At 49.4% G+C, this 13,806-nt stretch overlaps 1 protein-coding gene across 3 annotated transcripts in view; it reads left to right on the top strand.

The window, feature by feature from the left end:
- Nucleotides 1–13,806, top strand: part of MYLK (myosin light chain kinase) — a 280,259-nt gene that overhangs the window by 177,008 nt on the left and 89,445 nt on the right. For all 3 annotated transcript variants that reach the window (XM_027535988.1, XM_027536006.1, XM_027536036.1), the window contains 3 exons: nucleotides 6,256–6,393; nucleotides 7,916–8,113; nucleotides 8,795–9,044. In XM_027535988.1, the coding sequence (XP_027391789.1) occupies nucleotides 6,256–6,393; nucleotides 7,916–8,113; nucleotides 8,795–9,044 (586 nt within the window). The remainder of the gene's footprint in view (nucleotides 1–6,255; nucleotides 6,394–7,915; nucleotides 8,114–8,794; nucleotides 9,045–13,806) is intronic.

Raw genomic sequence — 13,806 nt, 5'->3', positions numbered from 1 at the left:
CCAGAGCAACAGTTTTATGTTTAAGTTCATGACTAGGGACTGTCTTCAGAAATAGTTTCTGATGAGTCAAAACAGAGCATAAGTGGCCAAGGAGGGAAAACTTGGAGGGCCTGTGCTGTGCTTAGTCACTCAGTCATGTCTGACTCTTTGCGACCCCCTGGACTTTAGCCTGCCAGACTCCTCTGTCCGTGGAGATTCTCCAGGCAAGAATACTGGAGTGGGTTGCCATGCCCTCCTCCAGAGGATCTTCCCAAGCTAGGGATCGAACCCAGGTCTCCCACATTGCAGACCATTTCTTTACCATCTGAGCCACCAGGGAAACCCAAGAATACTGGAGTGGGTAGCCTATCCCTTCTCCAGGGGATCTTCCCAACCCAGGAATCCCCCCGGGGTCTCCTGCATTGCAGGCAGATTCTTTACCAGCTGAGCTACTAGGGAAGCTCTTGGGGGGTCTATATAGGCTCAAAGAGTGGTCTCTCTTTCTGTCTTTGTCTCTCTCCTTCCTTCTCTCTCTCCATGTTCCTTTCTTCTCCCACCTTCTCTCTCCTCTCCTCTCATTCCTCTATCCCTTTCCTAAGTCCTGCTATAGTTTAATCTACATGACATCATTTTTTACTTGTCAATAAACTGCTTATGGGGTTCCCTGGTGGGTCAGACAGTAAAGAATCTGCCTGCAATGCAGGAGACCCAGGTTCGATCCCTGGGTTGGGAAGATTGCCTGGAGAAGGGGATGGCTACCCACCCCAGGATTCTTACCTGGAGAATCCAATCAATGGACAGAGGAGCCTGACTGGCTACAGTCCATGGGGTCACACAGAGTTGAATGTGACTGAGCATGTGCACTTCTTATAGCCACTCTTAATCTCAGTTCTTGTCTTTCCCACCAGAGGACAATCCTGTTCCTTTTCCCTTCTCTCAGTGTGGAACAGAGCCCCCAACACCCGGCTACCCAGTTAATGGCAGAGAGAGCCAGTGAGCGAGTGGAGGGCCATTGGCTAATTGACCAAGTACCTGAGCAACAGACAAGTTCACTTCAGAAATTTAGTCCTAGGCCAATAAATCAAGGAGCCTCAGCCCGCCCTAGATTCCAAAGAGAAAGGGCCCTGTGGGCTTGGTCTCAGCAGACCAGAGGAAGCACAGCTGTGGGGGAGACCTGGGGTATATTTAATCCAGCCCCATTTGAGCTGGGTGGCAAGTCTGCCATTGCATCCCTCCTCCCTTGGTGTACCACAGCCAGAGTCTGCCCTCCCCAAATGAAAAAGGCTCAGGTTGCTTGAGGTGCTGTGGCCCCGGGGGCCTCTTCCTTCAGACCCTGGTCCACCTACCCTGCCTGAAACCAGGACTGCACCAGGTGCCAGCTAAAGCAGGACTCCAGGAGAGTCTCTAGAGAACCAGCAACTCTGGGCAAGAGCACAAGGAAAGAAAGCTCCCAGGGGAATCTAGCTGACTGGCCTTTGTTCTCAGGTCAGGAAGGCAGCATCCAGACCAGGACCCCATTGGCCATGTCAGCTTTTCTGCCAGCTTCCTTCTCTGAGTCCCAGCTCATTCTGCTATAAAATGAGGGCACATTCTTCCCGACTTCAGAGGGTGTTGAACATAAGCTGAGAGCTGCGGATATCCTTTAGAATCGTTAAGTGCTGACCTTTGTAAGGCATTGTTATAATGTTATCTCAGTGGCAGCTGAGACCTTTCAGATCTCTGACCAATTATATGTGAATACCCTGATTTGAGAGGACACCATATTGTATCATTTCTCATCGTATCAATAATTATTGTCGGATTGAGTTTGCCTAACCAAAAACAGTTGGATTAGGAAAGGCACAAAACATTTATTCTTGTACTTATTATGTGCCAGATATTCTTTAGCTGTTTTACATATGTCCTTTCTTTGAATCATCTGAAAATCCAGCAGTATTTATCATGCATTATACTAATGATGTGTGTATTACCCTTATCACTTGGGCATTATTGTCAGTAACTGATGATAACTGTATCCTTATCAGTTTAGAGGAGAGAACCCTGAGGCTTAGCTTGGGGGACTTGCTTCAGATCACACAGCTCGAGCTAGAAGCTCACAACATCCATTTCCATCCATCTCTTCTTATTGTGTCTAAGTCCACGCAAGAGGGAGCATAAACTGATATGTGATCTATCGGTCACAGATGAGCCGGGATAAGTTGTGTATGGCTTTGGAATTAAATGACCAACACACACCTTGCCCTTTGCCCTGACTTTCCCTGCTCTGTGTTAGCTCTTCTCCCTTGTCAGGTGTCTAGAATGGGGGTCCACATAGCACATCTGTCCTCATGGGGAGTCTAGCACGGCCATCCCTGCAGGTGACTGGCTCCCTTGGAAAAGACAATCTCAGAACACCTTGGCCTCATGGTCAGGAGGCCTGGGTTTGAGCTCTCAGTCTGCCTGTCACTGGCTCGGGGACCTTGGGTACCTTTCTTCACCTGAGCATGTCCCAGCCTCACTCCAGTAAAGTTGGGTGGTGGGCTTGGGACTGGGGTTTCAGGATTCAAGTTAGGGCTGCTTTTCTGGGGTTGCCTAAGGAAGTTGCTTGCCCTAAAACGGACATCCTCATTGGCTCCGGGATCTGAGCCCAGAGTGTGTTTGTAGGGGAGGTTTGGTTGTTTTTCTCATTCTGTGAAGGCTCTGGGGCGGCAACTGGGGCTGAGCCCGGCTCTCTGTGGCTCTAGTCCCACGTGACCCTGAATGGCAGGCTTGAGAACAGGTTCATTCTGCACATTTGCTCCCTGTCACTTCCCTCTGCTCTCTGTTCTTGCTGTGGGGCCCTTGCTGGGGAGGCACCAACAGGCTCAGAGACGATGGGTGACATTGGAACTAAATGCCTGCCTGGGGCAGTTTCCACAGATTCAGACACTGTCACTCCTCTCTCTCTGAAGGAGTGCAGTGAAATTTTATTCTCAAAATTTAGATTTACTTTAGATATATCCATATTTTTAAGCAACACATTTGTATTCTTAACAGTATTTCCCTTAGGTGACATAAAAATGAGAATCTTTAATCCTGGGGTGAGGCTCCATTTGTTCTTCTGCTGCTGATATACCCACCAGGTAATTAAGCCCAAGAGGTAGGTGTGAGTGAGCACTCATGCCAGCCTCACACACCTGCAAATGTGGATGATGGGTAGCTGGAGAAAGTACTTTCATATATTATCTCTTTAAACCCCCCAGGTCCTGTAATAGTACTATTATTCCCCTAAATACAGTTGAGGGAGTTGAGCTTTAGAAAGAGAGAGTGCCTTGCCCAAGATCAAGTCCCAGCCTCAGATCCTACATTTCAGTGGCTTTCAGAAGCAGTGAGCTGTCACGTGGGAGGCAGTGCCCAGGACACCCTGTCAGGGCAGGGAGGTGCAGATAGGCATTTAGTTGCACTGGCTGAGACCTGTAGGGTGGCTTGGCTTTGCCAAAGCCCAGGCCTGGAAACTGAGCGGTAGGAAGACCTAACACATGGAGGGGTCAAAGAGGAGCTGTCAACCGCTTGCAGGAAAGGGAGCTGGAGGTTTTGATGTTCCTGAAGCATCTGGGAATGAGAGTCCATCTGCAGGGAGCTCTGTGAAGCTGGGACTCTGGCCAAGACAGTGGAGAGGCGGGAACTGGGAGGGCTCTGGACAGGCGAAAACATTTTGTCCTTGAGCCTTCTCGTTCTATGCAAGAGGAAATTCCTCAACTCTCCCGAGGCAGCCTGCTTGCCCAGGGAGATCTAAGCATTCCCAATATTGAGTCCCTCAAGCCCACCAGTTGGGCCTTCTGCCAAGGGTGTCTGACTGCCCCTGTCAGAGGGAAAGATGCCAGAGCGTGGGTCCTGTGTCCCCTTGCACTCTGGCTCCAAGCCCTTCACACAGCCCCTGCCTTGGGGTAACTTGTCCTCCCACCTCCCTGGTCTTCCCAGCCTCTCCCACTCAGTCCCAGAGGCTGTGCTGGGCATGTGCTAAGTATGCCATATTTTGTTTTCATTTAGTGGCCAGTTTGGAGTTAGGCCTTTCCCAGGTATGTAAATCAGCCTAGAAATGTATTGTCATGGCTACAGGCTTCCAGGAGAAGATCTGGTTTGTGTGGCTGTGGGCTAAAAAGAACTCTAAATACCACAGTCTCCCTGCCCCCAAACTTAGAGTTTACCTTAGCGATACCATAACCTTCTTTGTCTCTACCCCTGCCCACTTCAGACCCGCCACCCCCCGCCACCCCCACCAAGACAAAACCAAAAAGACTGAAAAAGTTATTACTGAAGATCAAGACCGTGTGGCTCACAGGACGAAAGGCAGGGTCAGAGACTGAGCAGCTGGGAGCTGTGGGAAACAGATACCAACTCATCTCTCCACTGCCCCTTTCCCTTTGGCTCTCATGAGGCAGGTCAGAGCCCAGCTTAGGGAGGATTCTGAGAATGAAGGAAAGCCTGTTTATTACCCTACCTCTCTCAGAGAACAGAATGGGGGTGAGTGGGCCAGCCCTGAACCCAGAGAGTTGTTCTAGTTTCTGTCTTTGGCTAGCTGGGACACTCTTTCCCTCTCCTAGAGAGAGATTTTCTCCCCATTTTGGCTGTACGACAAACTACATATATTTATGGTGTTTACTTTGAACCTTCGTGCATGAAACCTTCACCACGATTTTAAGAAATGAACATCTCCATCACTCCAAATGCTTTCTTATGCCCCTTTACAATCTATCCCCCAACCCCTGCCCCAAACAACCTGTCGCTATATTTTGCTTTTTCTAGAATTTTATATAAATGGAATCATCCAGTATACTTTCTTGGTCTGCTTTCTTTCATTCAGTGCAATGTTGGTGAGATTTGTCCTTGTTGCAGTGTTTTTGTTAGCGCTGAGTAGTATTCCATTGGTATGGATACATCATAGTATGTTTATTCATTCACTTGTTGATGCGCATTTGGGTTTTTTCCAGTTTGGAGCCATTAGGAAGAAAGCTGCTATGAATGTTTGTGTACAAGTCTTTGTTTGGACATGTGCTTTCATTGCTCTTGTGTAAATACCCAGGAATAGAATGAATGGATCATGTGCTAAATGATTAACTTTTCAAGAAACTGTCAGATTGTGTTCAAAAGGGTCTGAACTATTTTGCACTCACACCAGCAGCGTAGGAGAGTTCTGGTTGTGCCACATCCTTGCCAGCATGGTACTTAGGATGATCAGTCTTTAATTTTAGTCATTCTAATGATGTAGTGTCTTTGACTTTCTTGAAGTGCTTAAAATCTCAGGCGATGGTAATGGAGCACCATGCAGTCATAGAGAACAATGAAGAAGCTCTCCAGTTCTGTTTTATGAGAGACATCTAGATATGCAGTTCTACCTGTGTACCTGCGGGTTCTGCATCTGTAGATTCAAACAACCGCATATCAAAAATATTTGAGAAAAAAAATTCCAGAAAGTTTCAAAAAGCACAATTTGAATTTGCTGTGCTGGCAACTATTTATATAGTACTTACATTATATTAGGTATTATAAGTAATCAAGAGGTGATTTTAAAGTATATAGGAGGATTTTAGGTTATATGCAAATATTATGCTATTTTTTTTTATATAAGGTACTTGAGCAGCTGCAGATTTTGGTATCAGCAAGGGGTCCTGGAACCAATCCCCTGCAGATACCAAGGGATGACTGTATTGTTAGATGAAAAAGCAAGGTGCCAATCATTGTATATAGTTTGCTGTCAGTCTTTTAAGAGAAGACAAATAAAAGTGCATACCTATGTGCTATTGTGTGTTATACACACGGACCATCGTTGGCATGATGAACAAGAAGCTGGAAATTGGTGGCCTCTGGGGAGAAACATTTGGCCAGAGGACAGGGGTAGAAGGGAGACTGTACACATACTCTATGTACCTTTTGAACTTTATGCCATATGAATGTGTCTTATTCAAAAGAGTAAATAAAATTTAGGGGGTAAAAATCTCATAGGATGCCAAGCGTTGGCTCTCCCCCACCACTTCCATCCCCCAGAAGTGCTCCTGGGGACCCAGAGCCTAGGTTGGACATGGCTCTCCAGAGGCCTCATCCTTTCCTGCTGGGAGGCAAGAGCACCGTCATGCCATGCAGGGAAATGGGCACGCCTTGTTTTGAGGGGTCTCCTGGGCCTCCCACACTCCTCATCTGGCAGTAGTCGGTTTCTGGTGGGAACATGAGCCCAGCACGTTCACATGCTGAGTGTTCCTTTAGTCCGTGTCTGTGGAATGAATGAGTGAATGTTCACCCCACATTCTGTTTGCCACACAGAGAAGAAGAGTGAGGAGAAGAGCGAGTACCTCCTGCCTGCAGCCCCCAACAAGCCCGTCGCGCCCCTCTTCCTGCAGGGCCTCTCTGATCTCCAAGTCATGGATGGGAGCCAGGTCACCATGACAGTCCAGGTGTCAGGTCTGCCCCGTCTCTCTCCTCTGGGCATACGTGAAAATGGGCATGGTTGCAACATGGGCATTGCTCCCCGACATCCTGCTCAGCTCATTGATCCATCAGAAAATCAGCCTGAAACTGTCAGTCAACAGACCTGCAGAAATGAAGCTTCTTGGCCCCTCGTTTCTGCTTTTTCTGGGCAGGATTTTCTGGACTCAAGGTTAAACGGTTCAGGGGGGAAAGATGGCCATGCTAGAGAGGTGGGGGATTAATTGAAAACAGTGTGGCCAGTGTAACTGGAGATTATAAACACTGGTCCAAAACCAGATGCTGTGAGAACTCCCAGACTCTCGAAAGATAGTTGCTGTATTCAAATGTTACGGTGAGAAGATGGAACAGAGGCCTTCTCACATAGGGATGGGATGACAAGAGCATGGGATGAGCAGCCCAGTGGAAGACGTCACAGTCCTTGCTGGAAGCCAGCAAGCGAAGCCTGGGGAATCTCCTGGCACGGTCTTAATGACATAGACTTGTGCTGGCCTCTGATAAGTCCTGCTGACAGCCTGGAGGTCCTCTCTGGTTTTACAGTTTCTTTGGAGCAAAGGCGATAAGGACGAGCTGGGAGACGACCCGCGGTCTCAGGGTGAACTCCCTGCTCCCAAAGGCTGGAGGCAGTCCCTGGATAATACAGGCAGAGGCTGGGTCCCCTCCCCTGCACACACTCCTCAAGTTTAGAAATCAGAGGCCCCCTGGCCTCCAGACACAGGGTTGGCTACCCCATCGAGGCAGGTGGTGGTCTTCACTGTCCTTGAAAGAGCCTGACACCATGCAGCTATTCCCAGGGTCTTGCTCCCCTGGAAGCAGAACACCATGGCTCAGCTCTTACCACAGAGGAACCCTCACAGGTGGCTGGTGTTTTATGGCCCCCCCAAAATTGCTAGAAGCTACCCCCAGGGAAATAGACTAGCAAAAACTGAAAATGCTATCCACCAAGAGCTGGGTCTGGAAAGCCTGACACCCATCTTCACCCTTGGACATTTGTATGGTACCAAAATGAAGTGCTGATGGAGCCTTTCCTTGGTGAAAACTGACAAGGGAGTTTCTGTGAAGGCCTGTGTGAGGTGTGCGGGGCAGGAAATGAGCTGGAACCCACCGATGCAGCTACCGCTCAGCATTATCAGTCTGAATTCTGATTTTAAAAGCTTTTATACCAATATGTTTTTCATCTCTGAAATTGTTTTGTTTTTCTTTTTCCAATTCTGGATTCTTTCTGGTTTTCCCAAATTTGTTGTTAAGCAATTATAATGAACATGTATTGAGTACTTTCTTTGTGCCAGGTGCTGCTCTAATCTGCTTTTCTGGTGGGCTGCTGAGGGGGTGGTATTAATTTATTTAACCCTCCCAGTAAACCTATGAGGTAGGTTGGGTTAGAATATTTATGGATGGGAAGACTGAAGCAATGCAATGCCACAGTACTAAGCAGAGTTGCCCATAGCCCAGGGAAGCACCTCTCTGACTAGCCCCCTTGCTGCTCCTCTCTGTTCAGGGAACCCGCCCCCGGAGGTCATCTGGCTTCACGATGGGACTGAGATCCAGGAGTCCGAGGACTTCCACTTTGAACAGAGAGGCACTCAGCACAGCCTGTGTATCCAGGAAGTGTTCCCAGAGGACACGGGCACTTATACCTGTGAGGCCTGGAACAGCGCAGGAGAGGTCCGCACACAGGCCGTGCTCACCGTGCAAGGTGGGGCTGACCTGTGACCTGGTGACCAGAAACAGGGCAGGGACGGGGTAACTATGTGGTTACGGTCTCTCCAAAGATGATCTGGAGGTGAGGAAACCATGTGGGCCTACTTTGTTACCATCTCCTGTGCTCCCTTGGTTCCATCCCAGCCCCAGTGGCCAGCTCTCCGTCCTCCATCTGAGGCTCTGGCTGAGTGGGGCCACCCTTCCCTGCCTTTGGAAGCTCCTGCTCTCCCTGGATTACTGGTGAGCAGCTGCCTAGAGTGCTAGGAGAGAAATCTCCTAATACACTAACAGTTGGCAGTGACAGCTTTGGAGGTGAGGGCCTATGAGGGCCCTTGCCTTTTGAGAACCCATATTTAAGAGGAGAGACAAGTTAAGCACACACAAGCAGGCGACAGCTCTTCATCACACGGATCACTGTCCTAGCCCAGTGCCCCTGTACATTCTAGGTGACCTCCCCTTGCTACAAGCTCATGTTAATTTTGCCCTCTGAGAAGCAACCAAGACAGATTCGCCATGAGAAGGAGGTGCTCTCCCTGAGTGTTCAATAAGAGTCATTTCTGGATAAGCTGTTCTTTGGGTAACATGCTGTCTTCTGACCTTCACCACCTTGGAGAGTTAGGTGGATGCTCTCGGCTGAAAGGCCTTCCTCTCTAATTCAACCCTCTGCTAACTTCAGAGCCGCAGGATGGCACCCAGCCCTGGTTCATCAGCAAGCCCCGCTCAGTGACTGCCTGCCTGGGCCAGAGTGTTCTTATCTCCTGTGCCATAGCCGGCGACCCCTTCCCCACTGTGCACTGGCTCCGAGATGGCAAAGCCCTCTCCAGGGACACTGGCCACTTCGAGGTGCTACAGAATGAGGACGTGTTCACCCTGGTTCTGAAAAACGTGCAGCCCTGGCATGCCGGCCAGTATGAGATCCTGCTCAAGTGAGTCTGCATGCCCTGCTGATTTCCTCTAACCCCTTCCCACCCTGTCCCTACCTCCTGGCAAAGTCGCTACTTGGGACCGGGAAGCCAGAGGAGCCACAGAAGAATGAGGGGCTGGGCTTCAGGGAAAAGAAAGAGCAGGCTTGGTGCTACTGACAAGCTTTTGTTCTTCCACCTCAAGACAGCAGAGGTTTATTGAGAGCCTTCCCTTCTGAGCGCAATTCCCCAGAGTCCTCCATCTTATTACATCCTGGTTTTGTTGCCCCCATTATTTGGTATATGAAGAACATGAGGAAAGATGGGTTAAAATTGGGAAAGCAGCATTATCTATTGTGAAGGGAATATGCTGTGCCAAGTTGCTTCAGTCACGTCTGACTCTTTGTGATGCCGTGGACTGTAGCCCGCCAGGCTCCTCTGTCCATGGGATTTTCCAGGCGAGTATACTGGAATGAGTTGCCATTTCCTCCTCCAGGGGTCTTCCTGACCCAGGGATCAAACCCTGGTCTCTGATGTCTCCTGCATTGGCAGGCAGGTTCTTTACCACTGTTGCCACCTGGGAAGTCCCATGAAGGGAATTTATTTGTTATCTCTCACCCCCATATTGCTTGAGACAGCAATAATATTCTCACAGTTTGTATGAGTTTTGCCTCAGGCTTTTATACAAGGTTGCAATGAATATGTCAGCAGGGGCTACTGTCTCTGAAGACTCGACTGCGGCTTGAGGGTCCACATCTATGATGGCTCACTCACTCACAAGGCTGTTGGCAGGAGGCCTCAGCTCCTGGCCATGTGGACCTCTCCCTAGGGCTGTTTGAGCATCTTCATGACATGCAGCTGGCTTCCCCAGAGCTGGTGGTCCAAGGGAGACAGCTAGTTTCAGTCTCCTGTGACCATTCTTCGGCAGTCATTACTTCTGCCACATTCTATCCATGAGCGGTGAGTCAGTACGTACAGCCCATATTCAGGCAAAGGGGAATTAAGTTCTCCTCTTGGAGAGAGGAGTATCAAAGAGTTTGTAGACGTTTAAAACCACTACAAGGACATTAACTACTCCCATTCACTTCTCCTCCCTTTCAAGGTCTTTCTAGGGAACATGGGAAGGTAAGCTTCATGAAGGCATGTTGCTATGTTCCCAGTGCCTAGAGCATTGTCTGCCTATAGTTGGCATTTGGTAGCTATTTGTTAAATGGATGTGATCCAGAAATATTTTTCTACCTTTAAACTGCTCTAATTCTTGACTCCATGTCCACCCTGGGTTGATGGGGACAGAACACCAGCCCCTAGGGTTGGTATTAGCACTGAAAAAGAGCACTTTTCTGTACCATGACTCTGCAAACAGATTTGCCACATCCTGAAGATGGTTGGACTGCTCTGGCTCAGGTGCCTGGCCTCTTTACAAGGGACTTGTTCTCCTGGATCATTCATTTCCCTGTACTGAGCCCACGGTGTTCAGGGCTCTGAGCTACAGACAGGCTCTGTAACCACATGCCAAAGCTACTGCCATGATGGAGCCTTGTTCTAAGTAAGGACAAAACCTAGCATGTGCTCCATCTACTTGGGTCCTTTCTGGGCATTGCTTTATACTTGAATTGTTAGCTTCTGCTGCGTAACAAACCATCAAACAAAAAATATTTGGTGAGTTTTAGTAAAATAGCCACTTATTACTTCTTGGGCATCTTTGGATCTGCTAGGAAATTCTACTTAGCTGGCAAGGCTCAGCAAACCTCACCTGAGGTAATACCACATCCGTGGCAGCTGATGAGATGGTTGTGGGCCAATTGATTATCCTATCACCATCAGCAATATGCTCAGAACACACTGATGGCCTTAGCCTTGTTCCTGAACTAGTTATTATCAGGAAGACCAATCTGCCTCCACAATAGAAAATAGTTTCTTCCTCTCAGCCGTGCAAATAATGGAAACTGATTCTGTGTTAGAATAGAGCTTGTCTGTATGAAAGGAATGATGCTTTGAGACAGTACTCATGTACTCAAGCTAGACATCCTAGAAAAGATGAGTTTTTGTGGGATTTTGAGGCAAATGAGGCAAGTCTCATTGGATAGACTGAATGTGAGAGGGTAGGAAAGAGCAAAGCAAGGCTGTGGGAAGCCTGCCAGGCCAGAGTGGAGGGTTGCCCTGGGAGGTCGGCAGGCAGACTGTCTGGGCCCAGCTGGGGACAGTCATAAAACTTAGACTGTCTTAGCTGGAAGGGACTTCAGAAGTTATTGAACCACCTCCTTGTTTAATAATGGGGGAAGCTGAGGCCTCAGGGTCATGGCCACCCAAAGGTGAGTAGCAGAGCCCAGACTGGAACCCTCGGCCCTGTCTTTAAACCAGATGTTCCTCCATTCTTTGTTTCAGTGCACTGGGAACTTGGGAAACCTGGAACAGGATGTCACACTGGGGTCCCCAAACTTGCATCCCTCACCCCTCTTCCCTCCCCTGCGTCCAGCCTCTGCATTCCTTTGGGAGGCTGCTTCCTGGCCTTGGCTTTTTCCCCAGTAAGGAGGCAAGTCCATGGAAAATTGCCCTGGGGAGTGTGTGCCAGGCCTGCCAGGGGCTCCTCTGACTTTTCTCAGACCCAGACCTAGAGAGAAATCAGACCTGTGCCCAGGACAGAATGCCTTTCAAGGACAGAGACTGGGAGGAAGCTGGGCTGAGGGCGGGAGTGGGACAGGTGCTGTCTGTAGCTGCGGGAGCTGGGGGCACATGCGCGGCTGAGTCCTGCCTTCCCTTCCCTAGCTCTGAACTAAAAGGGCAAATGTCAAAAAATCAGCTCCAAATTCTAACTGAAATATTTGAAAGATTGATACTTGGCAGGAAATTAGTTCTTTAATTTTGCATATAGAATCCATTCTAGGGGTGGGTGATTCAGTGTGGGGCAGGGTCCAAGATTTTGTAACCAGAGAGTGGGCTTCTGACTCAGAGCTTAGGAGGTAGGGAACACAGAGGATTCTGTTGGGTGCAAAAGGTGTCACTTACAGAATGACAGCCCCATACCTCTGTGGCAGCACCTGGGCTGGGCATGGGGTTGGGGCCTCAGCCTCAGGCCTGACTTTGTAACTGAGTCTGTGCCGACACCAAAGAGGCCCCAAGTGGCTGATCAGCTGGTTAGGTTATCTGGGATGTGGGTCCCAGGTAACCTGCCTCTCTGATCTTTCCACATGAACCCATGATTTGCCCTAAAAGTCTAGCCAAATATTTAAAATGGATAACCAACAAGGACCCACTGTATAGCACAGGGAAGTCGGCTCAATGCTATGTGGCAGACTGGATGGGAGGGGATGGGAGTTTGGGGGAGAATGGACACATGTATGTGTATTGCTGAGTCCCTTTGCTGTCCACCTGAAACTATTAATTGGCTATACTCAAATTGTTAATTGGCTATACTCAAATACAAAACACAAAGTTAAAAGAAAAGAGTCTCGCAGAGATTTTGGTGTGTGGCTGTAGAAATAGTGACCCCCAGATCATGCCAAGAGATGATCTCTTTAGTGGGACTGCTGTAGTATTCCCAATTCTGTCCCTTCAGACTGTCTGGGTGCCCCCGCATGAGGCCTGGAGAAGGGGTGGGCAGCAGGCTGCCTGCACCCCCTTCTTCAAGGCAGGTAATAGAAAACAACAGAAGCCCTTGCCAGCTTCCCCTGTGGGGAGCTGGCACTCACTTCAGCTCAGGGGTCAGGGCACCCGACCATTGAGAGCCTCTGAGGGGCTTGGTTGGGGTGAAGCCTGGCCATGTGGTCAACATCTGCTCCTAAATGTGCATCTGGGCTATGTTCTATTTGTGACAGGAGGAGACTCAGCAGAGATGTCAGAAAGGGCGCCCCGGAAAACATGGCCCCAGGGCACCCTGTCCTCATGCTCCATGCCCACCCCAGACCCTGCACCCTGTGCTTACAAGAAAAGTGGGAACAGAGTGGGCCCTACTAGCCAGCAACCTCGAAGATGCAGGGTGCTCAGGGGCGAGGCCTCAGCCACAGGTGACCCCCATGGCTATTCTGTGAGTCACCCGAGCCCTGGTAGTTTTCTGTGCTGAGTTCCCAGGATGCTTTGAGGGCCTGAGCCTTCCCAGAGCCTGGTGCTGAGAAGGCACCTAAGTGCTGTCTATGGAAGACAACCAGCAGGTACGCAGTAGATGAGAGAAGGTTAGGGAGCACGAAAGGCCAACCTCTCCTCTGTCAAGCGGGTTCCCAGTGTCGAGGAGCAAATAGTGACCCCCAGGACCCTCAAGAATCATCTGCCACACCATGGGCTGCCGGTGCCTGACCTGGAGTTGGCCCTGCATTGGGAGGGAGGCCATGCAAAGCAAGGTAATTGCTTGAGTGCATTGGCAGAGCCACAGGAACATGTGCTCAGCTCTCTGTCCATGTGGGGGTAACATACACATGTTCCCAATCATGGACTGGCAGGTACAGGTGCCCGTCAGGTAGATCCCATCTACATGTGGTCGATATACGCATGTACACATAGACACACACAAACACACACGTGTCCCAGGATAGATTTGTACTGAAGAGCACTGCAGGGTGGGATGGGAAAATTACAAGTCAGGTTCCAACCCTTTTCCCTACTAGCCAGCCCTGTGAGTTTAGGCAAAGTTACTTAACCTTTATAAGCCTAGTTTTTCTCACCTGTAAAAACAGTTGCTGACAGCCACCTCACAGATCTGCCATGAGTAAAGGAGATGGAATATATGAGATGGATTAGGTCTATGGTGGGACCTGGGGCAGGTGCCAGCCCCTGAAGTGCACACGACATGGAC

The sequence above is a fragment of the Bos indicus x Bos taurus genome, chromosome 1, assembly GCF_003369695.1.
Source record: "Bos indicus x Bos taurus breed Angus x Brahman F1 hybrid chromosome 1, Bos_hybrid_MaternalHap_v2.0, whole genome shotgun sequence".
Lineage (NCBI taxonomy): Eukaryota > Metazoa > Chordata > Mammalia > Artiodactyla > Bovidae > Bos > Bos indicus x Bos taurus.
This window is presented reverse-complemented; position numbering and strand designations above follow the sequence as displayed.